The sequence below is a fragment of the Microtus oregoni genome, unplaced genomic scaffold (assembly GCF_018167655.1).
Source record: "Microtus oregoni isolate MIOR12 unplaced genomic scaffold, Mior012 000001F_ref0000356, whole genome shotgun sequence".
NCBI classification, from domain to species: Eukaryota; Metazoa; Chordata; class Mammalia; order Rodentia; family Cricetidae; genus Microtus; species Microtus oregoni.
In genome coordinates, this window is record NW_024543060.1 from 5301344 (window position 1) to 5325986 (window position 24643).

Here is a 24643-nt window from a genome sequence, read left to right on the forward strand (position 1 = left end):
GAAAACAAACAACAGCAGGGAAAGAGTGAAAATTCTGTGTAGGAAATCCTCTACATAGATGGTTGCTCACATGTAGTGGGGAAAATTAAGCCTGCAGTTCAGCAGCGGAAGTACTGGGCTTCAGGGTTTGAGTTTCTTAGTTTGAGGGTCATTTACAGTAAACGTCTGGCAAAGGCGCAAACCCTTCAGTATGTTAATACCAATTAGAGATTTCTCAATCATCTCTTCTATAGAATGGGAATGCTAGGTGTCTGCCCTAAGTATCTCCTGGCATTGATGGCATTATCAGTCATGTTAGACAGAAGGAACAAACACCTTGCAAGCTGCTTGCTTGGCATAAATAGTTTTATGTATCAGTCAGATGTGTGGGGTTTCTCAAAGATGGAGCTGTAAATGCGCGGAAGAATTCTGTTAAGACAAAGGGGTGAAAGGAGAGTTCTGTCATTTTGCTCAGCAGTCATGACAGGGTGTCACAGGCACAGAGGGTGACTTGAGTAACAGGCAAAGCTCAGGAGGCTGGAAAGTCAGATGTTGGCAGTGTTTGCTGAGACCTATTTCCCTGACTTGGAGACAGTGACCTGCTCGTGGTGCCCCTTATATTTTTTCCATGTGTGTGCGCACGTGTGTGTATATGTGTGTGTATGTGTGTGTGTGTGTACATGCTGCATAACTAGTGTCTCTCTTATAAGGACTCCCATTCTATTGAATTTGGAGTCCACCTTTGAGATCTCACTTACCCTTAAATGTCTCTGCTGTGGGGTAATGCTCTTGTTCAGTATAAAGATTTGTCACTTGTATCTGTGGTGACCCACACCTTTAATCCCACATTCACAAGACAGAAGCAAGCAGATCTCTGTGAGTTCAAAGGCCAGGTTGGTCTACAAGAGCTAGTTCCAGGACAGGCTTCAAAGCTACAGAGAAACCCTGCCTCAAAACAAACAAACAAACAAAAAGTTACTTCTATTGGATTAATAAAATGCCGACTGACCAATAGCCAGGCAGGAAATAATAGGCATGACAACCAGACTAAGAGAATTCTGGGAAGAGAAAGGGTAGAATCAGGAATTGCAAGCCAGCTGCAGAGGAAGCAAGATGAGAATGCCTTGCTAGGAAAAAGTTACCAAGCCATGTGGTTAAACATAGATAAGGATTATGGGTTAATTTAAGTTGTAAGAGCTAGTTAGTAATAAGCCTGAGCAATAGGCCAAACAGTTTATAATTAATACAAGCCTCTGTATGCTTATTTGTGACTAAAAGGCTGCAGGACCAGGTTAGACAGAAACTTGTGTCAACAAATGGCACCCAACATTTTGTAGCTATATCCACATAAAACCCAGGAGACTGAGAAAGCTTGGGAAGAGATTCTAGATATGAAAGAACAGAATGAAGCATGGCTTCTTTGTCAGGGTCTGGTGCTAGCCCAGACCATAAATTATTTCTCTCTGGTTCAGACCCCAACATAAACTATCTTTCCCTAGACCGGCATGGAGGTGCAGGAATAAAGACACACACAACTCAATGGCTTTATCAAGAAGGCTTGAATCAGCATCTCTATCAGGCATCCTCCAAATTACAAAGAAAGGAGCAAAACAACATCCTCACCTTTTGTTAGGTTAGCGACAGCCTGTCTGGAAGGTCATGTGACCATTTCAGGTAGGGAACTATGGCTTGATAGCCAGGCTGCCACACCATTAGAAATATGGGCCCACACTTCCTGGTAGCAGCATTTTCTTGGTGGGCTCTGTTATCTAGAGGCAAGCAGAGGTGTGGCTCCTTTATGAGAGGCTTAGTGACTCAGCATTAGCAGCAAAAGCAGCTCTTTTAAGAGGCCCTGCTACCAAACACTTAAGTGGTGTTTATGAGCAGCCAGCAGCATGCTTTTTGGTGGTGGCATGGACCTAGAAACTACGCAGAGTTGTGGCACTATAACGTGGCACCTACCAGTATCTCTGCCAAGAAGGTAGATTCTCAGGAAATCCAAGGAATGGGGCAGAGCCAGCCACCAAAACCTCTTAATGCCAGCTATGATACTTAGCAGATTAAAAACTCATGTGGTCAAAGATAGAGATATAAAGACAGATTCAGAAAAAGAGAAAAACAAATAAAAAAGCCCTCTAAATGGTTTACAGTATGTTTAAAAATATACATAGGCTTGGGAGAGATAAGAAAAGAAAACCTAGCTAGCAGGGTGGTGACTCCAATTGTATTTCATTAAATATTCAACAAAATTTTATACTGTTCCTCAGGGATTCCAAGATATATACTACTGTTAGTCTGTAGTACACTTTTTCATTTATCCCATAATTTCTCGTTTAACAAATAGTTGTCAATCACTACTTGAGTCCTTGTCAGAGGTGGACATAAAGATGGGTGATACGCTGGGCCTGAGCTCAACAATCTGACTTTCTGGCCTTAGAGACTGACAAGTGAGGAGACAGGCAAACCAAAAATTGTCTGGAAAGGTGAATTAGTGTATCGGTGACAAAATACCCAGTGAGAAACAGCTTGAGGAAGGAAGGGCTCATTCTGGCTCCCAGTTTGAGTGCACAAAACATCATGGCGGGGATGGCGTGGCTTTAGGAGTGTGAAGCAGCTGGTCACACTGACTCTGCAGCCCAGAAGCAGAGAGCGACGAATGCCAGTGTCTTGATTGCTTTCTCCTTTGAGTTCGTTCTGGGACCCGCGTTGACAGAATGGCGCCATCCACATTTAGTATTGGTCTTCCCAACTCAGTTAACTTAATCTAGAGGTAGATTAAGCATCCTAAGTGATTCGAGAGTCTGTCACGTAGACAATCAGTATTATTCACCATAGAGGCTTGTGATTGACATGAACCTGAGACACTTTGGAAGTCCAGGCAGGGGCTCCCAGTCACCCTAGAGATGTGACCTTGATCGCTTAATGCCTTGAGGACGTGTTTCAAGACTGTGCTGTCTCATTTCCATTCTAAGATTCTCAGTAACGAAGTTTGACCAATAACAGTGAGAATCTGACCCTGTGACTTTCTAGTTTCTTCCCACTGACTTGCTAATTCATTGTTTAATTGTCTAGAGAAGCAGAGGGAACCAAGGTTTTCACCAGACCCTGAAAGCTGTTTGCCTCAAAAATGGCGTCTATGCCTCCAGGACTCTGGCCAGAATTGACCTCAACGGAGCCCTCTCTCAGCCTATCTATGACCAGATCGACCCTGTGTTTGGAGGCATTTTTAGGTAAAGAATCTTTCATCTTGCTCTCTCATAAATACACATCTGCAGGACATCAAGCCAGAGTCTCGGATTGAAGAATTTATTTCCTTGGCTCTGCAAGTGTAAAGAGTAGCTGGTTATTTGAGAAGGAAAGCTTAGCTTCTGGCACAACACAAAAGCCATCTTGGTTTGGTTTACTTAAAAATTTCCCATGGTGACCCGGGGTACAGATGGAGATGTTGCTTGCAGACTAATATTATGATTGCCATTATTTTTCAAATATCTCCTACATGCAGCAGGGGATTCGTTTTCTTAGGGATCCGAGCCCTCGTACAGGGTATTTTGATTGGAGAGTGTGGAATACAGCAAGCGCAAAGCCTTCAGAACGTTCCCTGAGTGTTAAAAGAAAATGTGGCTCAGGGAGGATGCTGTCTGCCTTTGGTGCATGCATGCTCATGAACATGACTTGTGGGCTGTGTTCCCTGACCTCTAACTCTCCTTCATCAACAGAAGGAGGTTTCTCAGATCCCCAGTGGAGCAGCCTGTCCCAGGTATCCCTTCTCTATCCCCACCATTCTTTAAACACAGTTGGGTCCTGCCATACCATCTTCTACCACACCCTGTGGGATAGACGTAGAGCATCATTCAGTACAACCTGCATCTGTCATGCTAATCAGCATCTGCGTGAGTCATCAAATGCTCCCTGTGACTCTACAGAGTAGCTCTGGTCCTTTACGCATGAACAAGTGGACCATGAAGAACTGTGAGACTTTCCCAGGAACCCCAGATCATGGAAAAACCCCAAGATTCAAAGCTCATACTCTTCCTTAGTGGCCTGCTGCTTCTTCCTCTTCAGATATTCTGAAGAAGAGAACTCCTCCTTCATTTCACTTCCTCCCATCTCACCTGTGTCTAAAGGTTCAAGTCCCGCCTTCCCTAACGCAAGCACTGGCAATCACAGACAGTGAGTTTGGAGTCTGATCTCTGCCCCTTACCAGTTGTGTGATCTTGGGCATGTCCACCATTCCCTCTGTATGTCAGTTTCTCATCTGTAAAATAGGCACCATCGTAATGACATGTAGGGCTTGAGGCCAAAGGCCTATAACAGCCCAGCGTCTGGCACACTGTGGGGGATCTGACAGCTGTTACGGTTCATTGGTTTTTCTTCTTTAAAGTAATAAAAGAGAGCCAACGTGTCTCGTGCTTGTCTTGTCCCCAGAGTCACCACCATGGTCTGTTAATCTGTTCCATGGCTTTCTTCCTTAGGGATGGGAAGCCGAGTGGTTCTGCTCTGATGGTGCACATAGATGCTTTCAAACGTTCCCTAGAAGAGAGGATGGCAGAAACCGGGATAAGAAATGGCTGGAAATGCGATGGCTACAAGAGAGGCCTCCTAATCCAGGAGGTATGCTCCTCAGAGAGGGTGGAAAAGACGAGCCCTGGCTTTCTTCTCCCTGGATTGTCTAGGGACTGGATGTATCTCTCCAGGGCCCTGTGTGATATAAGACATGGCAGGATGCAGATGAGAGAAGAGATCCTAAGACCACCACGGAGGCATAGGACACTCAGGAGAGCTTTGTTCCATGGAGAAGCAATTAATTGGGCATCTGAAGTGGTGAAGCTGACACAGACCCCAGGATATTCACAGAACACTTAAATGTACAATAATGTGCATCCCATAATAAGACTGGCACTAACCTCACCATCATTTCTGCCAATTTTATGAATGAGCCAAAGAAGCAAAGCTTAGAGGAGTCAGCCATTATCATCATCATCATCATCATCGTTGTTGTTATTATTACTATTATCATCATCATCATCATCTTATTTCATGACATTTGCTAGTATTGACATCTCCAGGCTCTTGCGTGTGACTCACTTTCCTCCAGGCCTAACTCGAATCACATGGCAATGCTAGGACTTATGCCAGTGCCCCTAGCCTCTCAAAGACCTTCCCTGAGTCTGTGCTCTACTTGGTACACACTTTGTAGAGTATGATTTTTACCAGGTGTGCAGGGGCTCCTTTAGGGGATAATGACACTCTCGATAGAGTCCTTGCCCATGGAGAGCTGGCAGCTGAGCTGTTGGGATGGCGTGCAGACAACTGTGCTAGTTACTTTTCCAATAAAATCCAGACAGAAGCAAATTGAGGAAGGAAACTTGGCTCACAGTTTGTGGGTACAGTCCACCACTGAGGGTATTTCATGGTGGCAGCTACTCACATGACACCCACATTCAGGAAGCAGTGAGTGATGAATATGGGGGTTGGCCTTGCTTTCTCCTTTTGGTCCATGACCCTCCTGGATGGAGTGGTGTTACCCATATTTGATGTATGATTTCTGTGTATCAGTTCACCTCATATCTATAAAATCCTCACAGACCTCTGCAAAGGATTGTTTCCTTGGTTATTCTCGGTCCTGTCAAGGTGACAATATTGGTCATCACAACAGCCAGCCTAACAGAAGGCAGGAGGGTGGGGTGGGACACACATAGGCACACACATAGGCACAGCTGACTGCCTCTGTCGGAGGAACCATCCCAAATATCTGTTAACATGCTTTCTTAGATAAGTGCCATCCTGGGAGGCCTGGAGGGCCACATCCTCCGGAGAAAGAGGAAGATCTACGAGTCTGTCACCAGCTCCATTCAAAACGACCTGAAGCCCTGCTATGAAGGTGGTCCTCAGGGAAGCACTTCCTCTTCCTGGTTTTCTGGGATCCCATTTCCTATCAACTTCCTGCTCTGCCGGCAGCTTTCTAAGAACCCATTCATCCTACCTGAGTTCTTGTACTGCTCTCAGCCTAGACGCTGAGACAGTAGCAGGATGCAGGGAAAGGAGCTGAGGGGCCTCTCTGTCTAAAAGTTGCCTGAGCCCTTGGCCTGTAGCTTAGGATGCAGTGTTCACTTGTGCCTTCTTTAAAGGCTTGTGGGTCAACTCTCAGGCCTCTTCTTGAATTTGTTTTAGGAAGTGATTCTGTAACCTGCTTAACTCAGTCATTAGATTTTCTGAATGATAATCTAAATCTTAGATGGTGTTTTTTACATAATGTATGATATATAGTGTATATATATATATATATATATATATATATATATATATAGTGTGTGTGTGTGTTTCTGCTTGCACGCCTGGCTTTTCTTCTGATGCCACAGATTTCTCAGCAGTCCCTGCTATCATGTGACTGTGGCTATCTTTTGTTCTTGGTCAGAGGCAGCTCAGATCGCTGGCAGGAAAGCCTGTGAGAGAATGAAGGATGTCATCCGAAGAGGGGTGGAGCGGCAAGTAGCCGAGGGCATGTTTGAGAGGGCTCAAGAGAGGATGTGGCACCAGTTTCAACAACTGAAGGTACTCTGCCTCAGCAGCGGGTGGTTCAGTCCTGGGGAGCTGGTACAGGAGAAATGGTAGATACCTGTGCCAACTAGAGCCGAATGCTCTCTGTCCTGGGCCTAGACAGTGCCCACCGTGCTCAGCATCCTTTCTTCCCTGCCTGCCCTCAAACACTACTGTCCACTACATCATGGGGCTGTGATTTTAGAAACACAACCCCTTCAGCTCTGTCCCTTGTCACACATCTCTGCAAAGTCCTCCGTAGGACAGGGGCCTTAATAGTTAGGTGGGTGCTTGGGTCTTGGCGTGAATTCCCTCACTGAATCCCCAGCAAATCTGTGAGGTGGTACTCTCGCTGTATCCCTTCTATGTACTAACAAGCCCAGGCAGAAGAGGTGAGCCAAGAGGTCACAGCTACCGGGAGTCAGAGCTAAGTAGAGAGTTCAGGACCAGGTGACATGGTGCCAGTATCCAACAGTAGCATAATCAGAAAGCAGTAATATATATATATATATATATATATATATATATATATATATATATATATATATATATATATATTTGGTTTTTCGAGACAGGGTTTCTCTGTAGCTTTGGTGCCTGTCCTGGAACTAGCTCTTGTAGACCAGGCTGGCCTCGAACTCACAGAGATCCGACTGCCTCTGCCTCCCGAGTGCTGGGATTAAAGGCGTGCGCCACCACCGCCCGGCATAGTAATATTTTTTAATAAGGAAGATGGCTCAGCTCAGTACTATTTTGGTAAGAAAGTATCAGAATATATCCGTAGGTCAGTGAGTGGAAGGGCCTGGCTCAAATTCAATTTTGAGTCCATCTGTTTCTGATATGGTTCCTAAGAGTCCTCTTGGACCTAAATATCCTGTTATCTCTATGTGTCAGATGTACATGTCTTGGCTCTGGGTATTTTAGCTTGCTACCTTCTCCTTCTCAATGACAGAAAACCTTCATCTTGGTCTCGTTAGCCCCTCCCTGGCCATGAGGCTCCAAAGTCCTCTGTCCCAGTTCAGGCTTGGCTGACCTCCATCCCACCCATCAGAGGAAACCAGCTGTGGCAGCATCAAGCCAACTCCTCACTCACCTCCCTGAGACTGTCTCTCCCGCTTCTTCCCAACTTCCCCCGTTTGTTTCAGAAAAGCCAGTCTCTGTTGTATAAAGCGGGGAACTTCCCTTGGCCTAGGTGAGAGCTATCTTGTTTATTAGCAGCTGTTTGATTCCACTCAGTTAGCATGGTACCACAGACCAGAAACACATGTGGGAAGCTGACCAAACTCTATAGAGCCGTTCTCCACCGAATATGCAGAAATGGTATCATTAAGCTACTCAATGAAACACATTACTGAAAAGGGACTAATACACTGACCATGTGCATATACAGCTTAAATCATAGACATGTGGATAGATAAGAATGGGTAAGATCATCTTGTGCTCCATCCGCTCACTTTTTTTTTTCGAGACAGGGTTTCTCTTTAGCCTTGGTGCTTGTCCTGGAACTAGCTCTTGTAGACCAGGCTGGCCTCGAACCCCCAGAGATCCGCCTGCCTCTGCCTCCCGAGTGCTGGGATTAAAGGCATGCGCCACCACCGCCCAGCTTTCCTCTCACTTTTTTTAAAAATCAAAAATATTAGTCAATTTTTGCTGGGTGGTGGTGGCACACCTTTAATCCCAGCACTTGGGAGGCAGAGGCAGGCGGATCTCTGTGAGTTCGAGGCCAGCCTGGTCTACAAAGTGAGTTCCAGGACAGCAAGGACCAAACAGAGAAGCAAAGACTAAACAGAGAAACCCTGTCTTGAAAAACTAAGAAAAGAAAAAAGAATATTAGCCAACTTTTAATTATTTAAAAATGGAAGGAATTTTGTTTTATACATATTTGGTGTGAGAAAAGTTCCTGTTTTTAAACTGACCTCTGGGCCGATGAGATGGATCAGCAGGTCAAGGCCCTTGCTGCTAAGCCTGGCGGTCTGAGTTCGATTCCCAGGACCTACACAGGGAAAGGAGAGAACTGACTCCCACAAGTAGTCTTCTGCTTCTGTCTGTGTGCTGCTGCCGGTGCCACCTCCCTCTATAGACTCACTAGCTCGCTAACTAAAAATAAAAATAAGTGGATCCCTTTATAATGTTATCGTAAGCTGAGGAGCAGAAGACTAGTCTACTGAATGTATTGATCAGTCTCTGCTAAACTGATCAGTTGTACAGTGTCTTAGTTAGGGTTGTATTGTTGTCAGGAGACACCGTGACTACAGCAACTCTTTCTTATAAAGGAAAACATTTAATGGGGCCTGGTTTACAGCTCAGAGGTTTAGTCCATTATTATCATGTCAGGAAGACATGGTGCTGGAGAGGTAGCTGAGAGTTCTACATCTTGATCCTCAGGCAGTAGGAAGAGAGTGACACTGGGCCTGGCTTGAGCATTATTAAACCTCAAAGCCTACCCCCAGTGACATACTTCCTTCACACCTCCTAACAGTGCCACTCACTATGAGCTTATGGAAGCCATTTTCATTCAAAATACCACATGCGGCTTGCTGATTTGCTGTTACCATAGTGAGCTAACTATATCTGGTTTAGAGAGCTATAGCTCTCCCTCTCCCTCATCTTATAGACAAGGATGCTGAGGCCCAGTGAGCTGAATTTACTAGTCAAGGTAGGGGCCCTTGTTCTGGCATAGAAGAAGTATAAGGCTAGGAAGTGAGATTTGATTTCAAGACTAGAGTCCACCAAGCTGGAGGAAGGAGTCTTGGTGTTTGCCACAGGAGATAAGAAACAGAGGAGGGCAGACAGGGGTTTTAGGTGCTTAGAGGGTTGAGAACAGCAAAAAGACATTTCTCAGGCCTTTGGGGAAGAAGAGTCAGTCCTGTCTAACAAGGTGCGCTGCACGGGGCAATGGTGATAGATACCCACCCAGGATTCATGCAGGAGAGAACTGTGAGTTTGAATTTGAAGCTGCATCTCTTCTTTAGCTCCAGATTCAGTAGGTTGCCTCCAGGAGACAGCCTGCCATGCATCTGCATAGGCAGGGAGGGAGCTGCAGAGGCAGGAAGTAGCCAATGAGAATGCCTTCCGCTGATAGCCCTTTGGGGTCATCTCCAGCTGGGGGGGTGTGTGTCCAGTGAGGTTTTCTTTATAACTCGCTTTCCTGTAGGCTGCTCCATCCTAACGATCTGATGTTCTTGCCATGTAGCATGGAATCACTGAGAGGGTCAAGGGAAGCATCACTACCATGCTGACCCTTGCTGCGCCCCAGGGAGATGGTCTCTACAAGGAGCTTGTAGGTGAGTAGAAAAACGTTTGAACGGAGGGCAGTTGTGCAGTTGCCCCTCGTTGAGTTCAAAGATACCAAAGTGGGTGGGACTGGAGAAATGGTTCAGCAGTTAAGATCACCGACTGTTTTTCCAGAGGACTTGGGTTCAACTTGCCGCACCCACATGGTGACTCACAACTCTCTGTATCTCTAGTCCCAGGAGATCTGATACCCTCTTTTGACCCCTGTGGGTACTGCACTCATATGATGCACACACAAGTATGCAGGCAAAACACACATACAAATGAAAATAAATAATAAAAATGTAGAAGCACAGACATCAAGGTTGGAATTTCTAGAACAAGTTCTGCAGATGATGGTTTTGACTGTCCCACTCTGCCGAGGACCCAACAGAGACAAGTGCTTGGACTCAGTGGATGCCATCTTGTGTAAGTCTCCCCAGTCCTCAGAGACACTAGCCACTGCTCCATCTTTTAGATGCAGAGAAAAGAGACAGCCTAGGCCATGCTTACTCCCAAGTTTCTATAGCTGGCCACTGGCAAACAGCAACCCTCAAGCTCACCCTCTGTCTCCATAGCCGTTTTTCCAAGATGCTGCCTTAGAAAAGATCCCATCTCCTAGTGATAGAGGGAAAAGATTCTCCTGGGAATGTGACCGTGCCTCCCTACCCTGCCCAGGGCTTCATTGAACTGCCTTGTAGAAATGAGATCGTGGCCAAGTGGGGAGAAGGGTAATTGAGAAATTTCTCGCCAAAATTCCCCAGTCTTGAGCACCCTGGGAATCTAGGGTTTTACCCTCTCAGCAGCCCCGTGTGTGCACAAAATGGCACAGACAAGGTTATGAGAGCAGCAGCGTCTGTGGTACCCCAAGGCAAGACAACGCAAACCCCTGGGAGCACAGCACAGATTATGGGAGACACGTGGTTAGTGGGCAGTGGAGCAACTGCTGTGGCCGTGAAGCACCTCAGCCCAGGACACAGCAGTAAAAAGCATCTCCAGCAGGTGTTGGAGAGGAAGAAAGGCATGCGGGAAAGCATGCGTGGTGTATAGCCATTTGTGGAGGACGTCTCAGGGGGACTTGAGTTTTTATAGTCACTGTATCATAGATTGCCTTTATGGAAATCATACATGCTGAAGGTCTTCCAACTGTCCAGTTGCAGACAACTACCCCAAGTGTGACCTAAGTTCTGCCTGCCTAGATGAAGCGTTCTTTTCCTCCTAATACCAAGTACATATCATGATGGAAGACTATGCCAGATGCCAAGGTTATAAAAGGACCATATGGTAAACTGTGCATTCAAGTATTGCCTGGTTTGTCAGAATGGAACCTTCAAGACTAAAGAGCCCAGACTTTTCCCCCCACTTAACAATAGAGTAAAGTCACCTATGTGGTCTCCCAAGAGAGACAGGGAAGAGCAAACCAGTAAGTAGTAGAATATATGGTCCAGGAAGGTGCTCAAGGGAGGACTCATGAGAAATGACACTTGAGACCTGAAGGAGAGGTTCCACTCTAGAAGCAGATGGTTAGCATAGCTGTGAAGCAGAGCTAGTTCAAGGCTGGACACTGGGAAAGCTGTGTTAGCCGAGTCTGGACACCAGGGAAGCTGTGTTAGCCTAGGCTGGACCTTGAGGGAAGCTGTTATCCACACATGGTGAGCCGATGATGGCTAGACCCAAGGTTCATCTGAAGTTTCTACCCTGAGGACTGTGTTGGTCAGAGTTCTCTAGAAGAACGGAACACAGAGAATGTGTGTGGATGTGGAGAGGTCCGTTCACTCATGGAAGTCAGGCATATCAGACATTTGATGGAAGAGCGTAGCAGGCCGGTGACCCTAAAGAGTTTTGGTTGGAGTCCAAAAGTAGTCTCTGCAGAACCATGAACTGATGGCCCAGGTGAAGGCCAGGGTGATTGGAGAATCTCTTCTTCCTCAGAGGGAGGGCAGCCTTCAGCTGGTGGCATAACACGTTAAGGGGAGGTGGCGACTGTGCTCCAGGTTCCCCAGTTTAAAAGAACCTCCCAAACAGACTAAATCCGACGAGTGTCTGGACACCATGGCCTGGGAAGCTGCCATAAAATTGCCCCTCATAGCTGACCTGAAGGCACATGCTGGCAATTCCTGCACTTGGGAGTCTGAGGCCGGAGGGTTGCCTGGGCTTATATCATGACAGCCTATTTCAAAACAAAAACGTTAAAACACACAACTCACCAAATAAATCAAAACCAAAACCAAGCAAAAGACATGCACAAAACAGATAGCAAGCTAAGCACAGTGAGAGCACAATCAGAATCAGATTAGAAAATGAACATCTTCGATTCCAAAAGAGAGCAAGGCACGTTCACTGGGAACAGAGGTTGGGCGAGGAAGGAGGTCTGGGGGACAGAGATCTGCCTGGCGGGATTGTGGGCAGGTCCCACCGTGTCCTCTGCCTTGTGTCTCTCTTCACCAGGCTCTGAGGAGGTCTAAGAGAACACCCAGAAGGTTCTCAGGACTTTTTCCCTAAAGATTAATTTTACTGTTTTTTAAAGTGTGTGTGTGTGTGTGTGTGTGTGTGTGTGTGTGTGTGTGTGTATACATACACGTAGGCACATAAGTGCAGGTGTCCTTGGTAACCAGAGGCATGGGATTCCCCTTGAGGTTGTGTACTGCCCGCTGTGGATGCTGGACTTAGATCCTCTGCAAGAGCAGTTAAGTCCCCTTTGGGACTGAGCCAGCTCTCCAGTCACCCAGGGCTTTTTGAGGGGTAGGCTCTTTTTAAGTGTGACCTCCCCGCAACCCATGTTGAGATGTCTTCGGGTAACAAAGAGACTCCCTGGCTTGACTGGGATGTTTATAAAACAAAGATACAGGATTTTCTGATTATTCCAGATCTTATATCCTTCTAAAGTTTCAGTTGCGGAGGGCTTCGTCTAGAGGGCTGTTCTTGAAGCAGCATTGACCGGGTGTGTGCGTGTCTGCGTCTCTGACTGCGCATGCGTGTCCGCTTCTCCCTAGACGTCAGGAGTGAGCAGAAGGAGATGGAGAAGCTCCACAGAAGCCTGAGGGAGGTTGCCGAGAACGCGCAGCTGCGGAGGGGCATGCAAGATTTCCTCCTGCGAATGTCCCCCAGCAAAGCAGGCCCCCGTGGGACTTTAGTTTGGAGGACTTAAACCTGGAGATATGAAAATAAGCCTGGAGCCAAATAACAGAATTATTATTATGTTTTTGAAACAGAATAAAAATCATTTCTCATCTTTTGAACTTTCTATATAACATAAAACCAGGATATCATTATTTTTGGTATAATTTTATTTTACAGCCGAAAATCTGTCATCCTGAGTCCTGAGTGGACTTTTGAGCTCTAAGGACAAGAACCTTACACTTCACGTTAGAAAGCTTAAAAGTCAAGCAGAATGTTATACAATTCGGCCTCAGGGACCAGACTGTTTCCAGCCTTAACAGTGATGTGACTTGAGGAGGAGGCGGCGATGCTGTCCCGCGGGATAGGCCCGTGACCAGGTGTTGGTTACCATTCTGCGGCTGTGATAGCAAACCCTGGCAAAAGCCCACTTACAGAAGGAGAGTTATGTTGGCTCAGGAGTCTGGGCACTAATCCGCCATGGCAGGAAAGACGTGGCGAGGAGTCAGAGGCTCTGCTCACATCCTCTGGCGTCCAAAAGCAGAGGATGAATGCTGGTGCTCAGCTCCCCTCTAAACAGAAGCCAGTTAGATCCCTGCTGGGATCCAGTCTTTTTGCTTGAGACCTTAAAGAAAATTCCACTCCACGTAGACAAATACAGATCTGGAATACAGGGCAATGTTTTTAATAGGTATTTGAATTTATCAGTGGGGTAGTTCTTTGATTGTATGGTCTTGAAGGATGGTAGTTTATTTTTAAAGATTTATTTTATGTTTTAATGTATAGGGGTGTTTTGCCTGCATGGATGTAGGTGCACCCATGGAGGACAGAAAGGGGCACTGGATTGCCTAGAATTAGAATCACAGATGATTGTGAGCCACCATATGGACATATGGGTGCTAGGACTCGAACCTGGATCCTCTTCAAGAGCAGCCAGTGCTCTTAACCACTGAGCCATATCCCCAGCACCCAAGAATGGTATTTCCTTAAAGGCTGGTTGCAGTGTGGGAGCTGAAACTGAATCAGTGAACTTTGTTTTTAAATCTCGTTACACTAAAATCCATTGTGTTGTCTTACACACACACACACACACACACACACACACACACACACAGCAGGCCTTTCTCTTTCTAAATTCTCCTGCCTCGGCTCTGAAATTCTGGATTTGCATATGTCCAGCACCACATCTGGATTGTCTTCTATAATGTGAACACATTTTAGAAACCACTGCACGGTTTGACAGCATAAGGCATTATGAAAATACTTGTTCACTGGATCAGGCAGATGTTCTAAGTGTTGGCACCTTTCACCACACAATTTCACAAAGTCACGTTTCTTAATACTTTCACCAGTGTCCCCAGAAAAGGCCTGAAGTGGTGGGAAGCTGTGACGCTCACGGCCGTGAGCACAGGTTTAATACAGTTTTGGTTTTCCCCTAAAGGCTCGTCTCCTCGTTGTCATAGATACTGACAGCTGTTTGAAGCGAAAGGTTCGCTTTCAAGCCAGTTTCCACTGCAAAATAAACCCCTTCTCTAGTAAACGCTTCTTGTTAGTTACTTGTCCACAGAGAAGAGAAGAATAACGAATGCATCAACCTTCAGAGGCATGGGTAAGCTGTCTGTCAGGGGGTCTTGTTTGAGGATGGGTTCTGACTCAGCAGGTCTGGTGCAGGATAGAGAACTGCAGCATCCGGACAGATTCCCAACTCTGCAGGTCCGAGGTCTTAATTCTGCATCTTCGGGCAGTGCAATGATTAGTAATGCTGGTGTCAATGTGACGGGATCTAGGGTCGTACAGGAGAAAGCCTGTGTCCTTGAAGGAGTTTCTAGACTGGGTTAACTGAAGAAGGAAGAGCCGTCATAAGTGTAGGGGGAGCGTTCTGTGGGCTGGGGTTCTGGGCTGAGCAAGGAGGAGACAGGGAGTTGAGCTTTGGATTCATTATCCCTAGCTCTGCTTCCAGACTGCGGATACAACGTGACAAGCTGCCTCCCTTCCCGACTGTGGGCACAATATGATAACCTGCCTCCTTTTCCAACTGTGGACACAATGTGGCAAGCTGCCTCCTCCCCGGCCACCATGACTCCCCACTTTTGTGGACTGTACCCTTGACTCTTGAGCCCAAAGAAATAAAGATTAGATATTTGATCGCAACAGCGATGATGATGACAACCATGACCATAATGATTAATACAGGTAGCAAAGGGACAGAATCCAGAGTCTCAGATTGAGTGCCTCAGATCCTCTGCCTGGTCACCTGGACAAATGACGTCTTCGAGTTATAGCCTCCCATTCTGAGAGACCAAGCTGCAATGTTCTGAAGGCTAGGAACTTTCTTTTGGGGTGAGGGTGGGGCTGGGTGAAAGAATAGGGAGGAAAGAATAGGCGGAGGCTCTGTGTCACTGTGGGGCCAGCAATTTCCAGAAAATGCTAAGGCAGTTAATACTTTGGACTCATGCAGCTGAGCAGCCCCAGAGCTGCCTGGGAGACCTTTCCAGCTCTGCTAATTCTTCTACTCTTGAATTCCCACTGGGAGCGAACTGCAGTATCCTTGAAGGTTCAGTGTTCTCCAGCGTCCAGCTAAGGACAGCCCCACCCCCATCCCTGGGCAGCATGGTCACCTCTTCATCATAAAGTATTGGGCATAAAGAAGGCTTGAGGTGCTTGGGAGCCTCTCTGTGGTCTTTGAACAAATGCCGGGCTCTTACAGTAATATGAGACTGTGTGATTGCCTGTGTTGAGCTGAGACTTGGAATGTTAGCACGATGAGACCCTGGAAGCCTGCAGGGCTCAGAGTGGCCATCCGTGTGGGCTTGGAATGTCAGCCCTAGATACTGGGGTTTCAGCCGTCTGCAATGTGTCCAGAGCCTGCTGGGATGTTGTCATCAGCTTGGAGACCAGCTGGTTCTGGGCCCAGCTTTAGGAGATGTAACAGAGAGAGGATGCCTCAGAGAAGGAGCCGTGCAAAGAATCCCCTATAGGCAAAATGCCCTCTCTCTCCAGAACTAAAAGAATGAATGCACTGTCTTTTCAAGGACTCGTGTCTCCTTAGAGAGTCTACTGATAGATTTTTGTCTTTTATATTTATTTATTTATTTTTTATGTGCATGACTGCCTTGCCTTTGTGGAGGCTTGAATTAGAATGGCCCCCATAGGCTCATATATTTGAATGCTTGATCCCCAGATGGTGGAACTGTTTGGGAAGGATTACAAGGAGGTGTGTCCGTGGCGACACACTTTGAGGTTTCAGAAGACTGCCACCATTCCCAGTGTCTCTCTCTACCCTCTGCTTGCAGACTGAGATGTGAAATCTCAGTTCCTGCCACCATGCTTTGCTCCACCATCATGGACTTTAACCGTCTGAAGCCTGAAGCCCAATTAAACACATCTTTTTATAAGTTGCCTTATTCATGGTGTTTCATCACATTGATAGAAGGGTAACTAATACAGCCGGCATGTATATATCTGTACCATCTGTGTGCCTGGCACCTGCAGAGGCCAGAAGAAGCTGTCGGATCCCCCAGGCATGGGGTTGTAGACAGTTGTGGACCACCATGTGGGTAACTAAGAGCAGAACTCAGGTCCTTTGCAAGGGCAGCAAATGCTCTTAACTGCTGAGCAATCTCCCCAGCCTCCCGACTGATCTATTTGAAAACAATTTCTGTGACTGTAGAGAAGACAAATCCAGTCTGAGTTGTATTTTTTTTTTCTTTTTAGAAATACAGGAGCTAACTATAAAAAGTAAGAGTGAGAGCTGGAGTGAACGCCGATGGGAAACAGGTTTTTGGCATGATGGTTGAGTTTAGGGAGCTCTTGCTTATGGAAGCCTTACACAGCAGAATGCTTGCATGCCTTCCTTTGATAAATATACAATCCAAATAAAAATAAAATTTCCATTTTGCACCAACTGTAACTTATGCTTCGGGAAAGAAAAGAAAGACACTAACTCATCACTCTTTTCCTCTCTTTCTTAAAAATTTTTGGGTTTTTTTTTTCTTTTTTCGTTTTGGTTTTTCGAGACAGGGTTTCTCTGTGGTTTTGGAGCCTGTCCTTCACAACAGATTTTCTGTGTAGCTTTGTCTGTCCTGGAACTCACTCTGTAGACCAGGCTGGCCTTGAACTCAGAGACCTACCTACCTCTTTCTCCCACGTGCTGGGATTAAAGTTGTGTGCTACCAATTCCAACTCCTTCTTTTTAAAAAAGTTTTAAAAAATTCTCTCTCAACCTTTGTTTTTTTTCCCCTCTGCTCTTCCTGGAATGATACGTGCTGAAATGTCTTTACTGTCAGGCTTGTGGTGTTGATGGACAGCCCATTTCTGGTTCTCAGTTCCTGAAAACATGCACGGAATGTCCTTTCTCTCCCTGACCAGAGCAAGCTACGCAGCAAAATCAGTTCTGAGTTACCGTCACTCAGCACGATGGAGGGGCTTTATCACATTTCCCTTTAGAAGTGGGGGGAGGCATCAGAGGTCACAGGGTCCGGCAGGCCACACGATGTAGGAGACCCGTGGTGCGGTAATCCTGTTGGGGAAAGAGTCCCCGACTGTGATCACGTGAAGTCCATAGTGGGAATTTTCGGTTCTGACAGCCAGTTCTAGCTGACTCAGTGCTGATCCAGGATGGTGTGGTTTGAATGATAAATGTCCCCTATAGACTAATGTATTTGAATACTTGGGTCCCTGACTGATGGTGCTGTTTGGGGAGGGTATGGAACCTTTAGGACATAGAACCTTGCTGGAGGAAGCCCATCATGTACGGTAGACTTTGTGGTTTTATCGCCCTACTTCCTGTATGTGGATGAAATGGGATTGGCCCTTCCTACCATTGTGGACTCTCCCTCTGGAACCCTAAGCTAAAATAAACTCATCCCGTAAGTTGCTTCTAGCCACGATATTTTATTACAACAACAGAGAAACAACGAATATAGGCTTTTGCATGTGGAGAGAATTCTGAATCTCCGCAGATAATTCAGAGAAATCCAGAGCTTCTCCCCGTGGCAGCCCTGCGTGGATTGGCCACCCCAAACCTCCTCTGAGTGATTTCTTCTCGGAGCCAAACACACCCTTTTCTTGTTTGCTCACTTCTGGACCCTTCAACACCCTTGCTACAGTTCCTACCAGATGCATCCAGAACCAAACACGCCATCATGTATGAATTTGTCAATGCGGACTTCAGGGACTCTGTGACCCCCATTCTTCTGCCTCACTTAAACCCGTAGTGAATCACACTCATTCAGAGTCATGTAAAGTAAGTGTTTTAAGTGTGCCCTGGGAAGCTGGTAGCCCACATCCTGTTCATGGGGAGGACATCATTCCAACACCAGTGTCTGGTTTACATTTATCCCAGGACTTTCTTCTTAAGGGTTTTGGCCCAAAGGCTCCCTCTGTTTTTACTGGTTTCTTATGATTGAATGTTTGGCTACCAACTACAAATTGCTCACATTATAATAATTTCATTATCTAATTCTCAAGAAAAATTTGGATCCTCTGGGCTCTGAGATACAGCCCCTGGAAAGCACCCTGGCTCCCTGAGTGTGACAATGCAAGAGGCTCCAGGTAGGTCCCTTGAGGTAGCCCAGGGAGGATGCTTATCTACCTCACAGCCTATGAGTCTGGGACAGTGTGGAGAAACCCGGGCTGTCTCATCCACACACCTTTTGGAGAATGAACTCAAGTGAGTCCAGGGAGACGGAACAGGTGCTTGGGCAGATTCCACAATGGGCAAAGAGCAGGGAACTCCGGAAGGCAGGGGTCCCTGCTTCATGACTTGGCATTGATGCTAGCTGTCAGCAGCTGGGCACTGTGGGGACCCACGTGACAATTAGTGTCCCATTTGTCAGGAGCTGTCAACTCTGAAAAGTAATAGCAATGGCTGACCTTTGGGATGCCCGACCATGTTTTTAAAGATTCCCTTGAGTCAGGGAAGCCAAAACTAGGAACCTGGTTTTAGGGACTGTGAAACCTGTGTTCCAAGAGGTTCCATGACTTAATCCACAGCCACAGAGCCGGGGGACTGCCTGGCTAGAGACCTTGTCTTCTCTTCACAGGGCCCCTCTGAAGGATGCAGCTCATGAAGTCCATAACAAGGGTTGGCTTCTACTTCCTCTGGGCCCATTTCTGAGCTATGCCCTCCACTTCCTGCCCCTTATACAATCACTGCTTTTTTTCTTCCTATAACACCATGCCCTGCAGGAGCTGCCTCTGGGGACAGTCCGTGAGGTGGTCACTGAAAATGACTAGGACTTTTCGGAGTCAGCGAGCATTGGCAACCGCACACTTATTTACAAACCTTCTGAGTGCTGCGGTCCAGATCCACCACGTGACCTAACCGCTCAAGGCTCAGACCAGTTTTGGAAGGAGGGGCGACGTTTCTCTGATCTCCTCTCACTCTGCCCAGCACTCTCGTCTGATTGCGTCCTTAACATCTGGTTGGATCTCCTTTTAATCTCTTTTACTTGTATCTTATTTTAGCGTGTGTTTATGTACGCATGCGTGTCTGAGTGTACACATTTACAAATGTATGTGGGGAACTCAAGTCAACCTTGGAAGTCATTTCTAAGGAGCCTCCTCTGTCTTGGGAACTTTATACAGAGTCCCTTACTTGCCTGGAACTCACCAGGTAGGCTAGGGTGGCTGGCCACTGAGCCCAGTCATCCTCCTGCCTCCACCCCCAGCACTGGGGAGCGCGGCATAGCGTGTGCCGCCACACCCATTTTTTTTTTAAATGTGTGCAAGTCCTCCTGCTTGAGATGTCAGGGCCAACAGACGCAGTTATCTCCTGGACGGTGCAGCTCTTTTTACAAAGCAATTGTTTGCGCTGCTGTTTCCCGTTCTTAGAGGTGCGGGCCGTCAGGCTCCCAGACGGCTGGCTGGCTTCTTAGTCTTGTCTCTTGCTCTTCTGCAGTTTTTGGGCTCCACAGATACTGGCTTTGTTGCCGAGTCGTCTTGAACTTGACTTTGGGAAGTTCTCTCAGAGCCCCCAGACATTATTCTAAATAGCTCCAGTGTGAGTGTCCAAGTCCTTTGGGAGTGGATATGACTTCAGGAAATGCCAAATTTGCTGAATGAATGAATTGAGAAATGCCAGTTCTGCCTTACAATGCATTAAAAAATCTGGTTTCCTCGGGTGTGTCATAAGCCAGACCTAGCTGCCATTTTCCCAGAAGTTGTCCAAAAAGTATTTTTGTGGAGCGCTTTTAGAACAGGCACTGGATCCCAAAGCCAATGCTGATTTGCTCTTCTGGCTGGGGCTGGAAGCTCGGTGTATAGCTGTAATTCAGACAGTGGCCACAAGAGGGCGAGCATAGCATAGTCCAGACTCCGTCTAGCTGTTGCTCTAAGAACTTTTTTTTTTTTTTAAGACTGGAGGTTGGAGCAGCTCCCACCCAGTCAGTACCTAGCAGAGCTGCGGGAGCCTCCACAGAACATCTCCGGATTGCTTTCTGAGGCTGACTGCTGAACCAGGTGCAGACCCTTCACTCAGCCACCAGGTTGAACTGCTTCTCCTACAGAAGTGACCCTGTGGCCCTGACCTGAGATAAGTCACTAGGTGACCCCCGCAAGCCTCTTTCTATGACTCCATCTGGATTTGGCTGGCTGTGGGGACAAGCTTCAAGAGACTGCCTGGGTCTCCGTGGGACAGCAGTCAACTTTCTGGCTATCATGGCAATTGCTGGGAACTGAAGGCGCGGACTCCAGCCTCCACACAGGCACACAGGTGAGTCATGTCGCTTTGACCTGGAAGCTACGGGGTGGTAAAGCTGCAAAGGCAGTGGAGGGAATGATGATCTGATGAAGCAGAGGACTGGGAGGTCTTGCAGACACAGAACCTAGCATTGCCTGCTTCAGGTGGGAGAAGTCCAGTGATCTGAGCCTGTAGACACCTGGGCCCGAGGACCCAGCTGCTAAGGATGTAGAACATGAGCCTGCACTCTGATGCCAGAGAGATACTATTATTTCAATTTCATTTCTGTTTATCTTATCATGTCATAGCCTCCCAGAGCCTATTCAGTGAGTAAATGGTCAGGGGACAGCCACTCTGTGTGTGTGTATGTTATGTGTGTGTTGAATATATGGATGCATGTGTATGCGTGTGTATATATATATGATGTGTATATATGTATGTGTGTATATATATGTATCTATGTACACACATGTGACACACGCACACATATATACACACATATACACACCAGGGTACTATGTATGATGCAGAGGTTATTGAAGGAGCATCTGCTCCTCTCCAGCTGTGAGTTAGGATCCAGAGAACTGAGTACTTAGAAGAAGGAAGGGTTTAAGATCTACCTAGCAGCTTTTTCTCAGAGGCTACATTTTCAGTGACCTTGTTTGGTTTAAGTAAGTTTTAGAAACTTGGCAATCCAAAGAAAAGCTGTAAGCCCTGCCGAGTTAGAAGCCAGAGCACACAGAAACTAGTTCCGAGTTGCAAGTGAGGCTCCTGATCCATCTTGACCCTTCTGGTGCTCCCAGTGAAACTTCCAGAACCGGGGTCCTAATCTCAGTCCTATGCCACATTTGAGATTGCTTTTTTGCAAAGGGAACTCCACACAGCTTCACTTCTAGGACTTTTTGAGCAACGGGGAGTCTGCAGGACTCTGAAACCCAACCAGTGAGACTGGATTCTCTTTGGACCTCCTTCTCCAGCTATTCTATACGACATTGTAAAGTCCTCTCTCCCACATCAGCTCCCATGATCCTCACCATACCCCCTGGACTTCACACCTCAGGGGTATAGTGCAGAAGGCTAGATGAGACCAGCAGATTGGGCCACCTTCCCAAAATAAAAGATGGAAAAAGGAACCCTTGTGCCGTGAGCTGCCCCACTTCCACACCTGTGTGAAGGTGTCCCCCACACACCTGTGCAGAGTATGCGAGGATGTCCCACACCCGTGCAGAGTGTGTGACAATGGCCCACATCCGTGCAGAGCATGCAAGGATGTCCTATGGCATTTTCAGCTGTCAGATACAGACTCTGACCCTATTCCACCCTTCGTGGGGAGTGAATCCTAACATCCCCTGGAGGTCAGTAGAATGCCCCTCCCTGTTTTCAGGGTGGCTTCTCTTTGATTGGCAAAGCTGAAGTCCAGGCTCTTTGAGCACCAAAACTTGTGGGTCCCTCAATGTGGCCCAGGTTTCCCCTTCCAGGCCCCTCCCTCTGATCATGCCCTTATAGGGGTGCACTGGCTGGCCCTCCAAGGTGTGCTCATCTCTGCTGCCTTATAGTAGCCCCGAAGATGGCCACTGAAAGTGACTGATGCACATGTATATCCTTGGCTGAGTCAGTGCTGTGTGCAGGGATCTCCTGAATGATCTGATTACTTCATCTTCCACTCTCATTTCCAATATCATCATCTGTAACATTAAAGGGGGCCTGCTTGTTGGGGTTTCCATCCTGCCCAGTTCCCCACAGCTGTTTAGCCCCAAAGAAGCTATAAAGCTGATTGGCCCATTAGCTCAGGCTACTTATTAGCTCTTGTAGCTTATATTAACCCATTGTTCTTATCTATGCTAGCCACATGGCTCAGTACCTTTCTCACCGGCCCTCATGTTACAATCATCCTTGCCTCTTTGGTCTTGGTTAGGTTATCTTTACAATGGGAATGATAAAATAATGAGCTGCCTCACTGCCCTGCTCCTAGTGCTCCCAGGAGAAACTCCAGCGAGGTCCCTCAGGGAAATTCGTCTGAGGCCCAAGGGATGTTTACAATGCACTAGCTGCTTACACTCAAGATGGTCAGCTGGGACATGGTTGAGAATGCAAACTGGGCCTAAAGGTCATAATAGATGGAGTCTCAGAGTCCACCACCTGCTCCTGAGTTCGTGAGGAGAAAACCCAGCCTCACATAAAACTGGAACGGGCAGAACATGCTTACATTTTCCCCCCCAACTAATGAAGAGTTGAGCATTTCCCAACTCATTCCTCTCACATCTGCTCGGCCCCAGCCCCTTTCTCTCGGCTCCCCTAGGCTGTTGCTTAGTCCAGCCAAGAGGTGTTAGGAGGATGGCTAGGGGGGTTGCCTTGTGGATACACTCCAGATCACAGTGGTCTGGAGCCAATCTGGAGAGAAGAAAGGTGGCATGAGAGTAGGGTTCCCTGCCCTGTGGATTCTGGGGCCCTCTGGCTGCAGACGCTGTTGCCTTTGGCAGAGCCAGGGCTGCAGAAACGGTGCCTTCTGTTTTGTAACTCCTCAAGATCGGGGCCAGAGGGGAAGGGACCACACACATCCTGAGACCAGGGAGGATCCCCTATGGCTGAGCAGGGCTGGAGCCACCCAGTGCCCCACCTAGAGGCCCTTGCTGGGTGGAGGGCTTGGATAAAGAGCCAATGTTAGGAGACTAGCAGATTGGACACTATGGGGAGAGGCTCAGAGAGGCTGGGTGGGAGCTGTCTGTGTGAGAGGTCCTGGAAGACCCAAGGACCATCTTCATCTCCTGTCCCTTCTAGAGACTGGAAGAAAGACCAAGAAGCTGAGTGCATGTGTGTATGTGCCCCAGCGAGTGAGCCAGTGTGGGGAACGGGGCGTCTCATTACTTGGAGTGAGGGTGTAGAAGAGACCCCATCGTTCCTGGCTCATTGGAAGGGCAGTTGAACATCCTCTGCTCAGTCCCAGCCTCTTCTCAGCCCCAAAGGCCTCGTCTCTGGAGATTAAGTTCAGGTCGGGAAAAGAGGGCACATGTTTTTGCGCCAATCTTGCTCCCCTTCTGTATCCCCACTCACGCTTCCTTCAGGTCCTGCCTCTAAGATGGGATGGGTTGACCCCTAAGACCCACTGCAGTCTCCCTACCAGGGCCTTTCAGGCACTGTACCATCTCATCCAGCTCGTGGGAGCTTGCTTGTTTCTCAGGCTCTCAGTGGGTCTCCTCCATGCTGGGATTATACCCATCTTCCTGGAGGCTTCATTTTCCAAATTTCACTTTAAAGAGAAATAAACACCACCCCATCTGACTTACTTTCTCTTCTTCCTTTATGTCCTTTTCCTTCCCGCCACTCCCTCCTCCCCTCCCCCATTCTTTATTTTGGTTAAACATCCAGACAGCTAAAAAGCATCAGGAAAACCAGTTGACATAAACTTATGGCCAGTTAGGACTGTGTTGAAAGCAGCGTGCAAAATTACAGGGCATATATGTGAGGGGGAAAAAGCCAAAGGATTCTGTGTAAACAAACACTTTGCAATTTGGTTTTATGAAAAGGATTTTTCTCATTACACAAAGAATGCAAATGCGTCTTAGAAAATCTCAGAAAATCCCTTCCAGCCTGGGTCTCACGATGCCTCTCTGCCCTGGAGCCACCCTCCTGTGCAGGCCCTGAGGATGGCCTTCCAATCACACAGTTAAGCGGGTCAGAATGTGCTGGTGGAGGCCTCGCGGCTGTGCAAACGCCATGGCTGGATCCCTTCAGGGGAAAGGATTTCCCAAGTCCAGAGCTCAAGACCTTGCTTCAGCCTTGGGGGATCAGATAGGCATAAGTCCCGGGGTCAAGAGTTGTTCGTTAAGACTCACCGAGACTGCTCACCCGCTAGGTTCCCTGGGAGATGAATTCCTGCCTCAGCCCACTGTGGAAATAGGGTGCCTTCCCACCTCCTCCGCTGACCCTAAAACTCTCAATGCACCTGTGCTTGTAATTTCCCTTATGCAATTGTCTGACCCTCCCAAGCTGCTGATGGCTTCCTTAGAGGTTCTCAAGCTCCTGGCGCTACTAACCTTTAATACAGTTCCTTCATGT

The 24643-nt window shown here is 47.4% G+C and overlaps 2 protein-coding genes across 4 annotated transcripts in view; both read left to right on the forward strand.

The window, feature by feature from the left end:
* Nuggc (nuclear GTPase, germinal center associated) overlaps window positions 1-12959 on the forward strand; it is a 40090-nt gene extending 27131 nt beyond the window's left edge. Inside the window, exons 13-18 of the mRNA XM_041667710.1 lie at window positions 3052-3209; window positions 4452-4590; window positions 5752-5860; window positions 6395-6531; window positions 9710-9800; window positions 12783-12959. Coding sequence (XP_041523644.1) covers window positions 3052-3209; window positions 4452-4590; window positions 5752-5860; window positions 6395-6531; window positions 9710-9800; window positions 12783-12937 — 789 coding nt within the window. The 3' untranslated portion in view covers window positions 12938-12959. The remainder of the gene's footprint in view (window positions 1-3051; window positions 3210-4451; window positions 4591-5751; window positions 5861-6394; window positions 6532-9709; window positions 9801-12782) is intronic.
* Window positions 12960-20335: 7376 nt separating this feature from the next.
* Scara5 (scavenger receptor class A member 5) overlaps window positions 20336-24643 on the forward strand; it is a 92858-nt gene continuing 88550 nt past the window's right edge. For all 3 annotated transcript variants that reach the window (XM_041663189.1, XM_041663181.1, XM_041663196.1), the window contains exon 1: window positions 20336-20620. The gene's annotated coding sequence lies outside the window, so the exon portion shown is untranslated. The remainder of the gene's footprint in view (window positions 20621-24643) is intronic.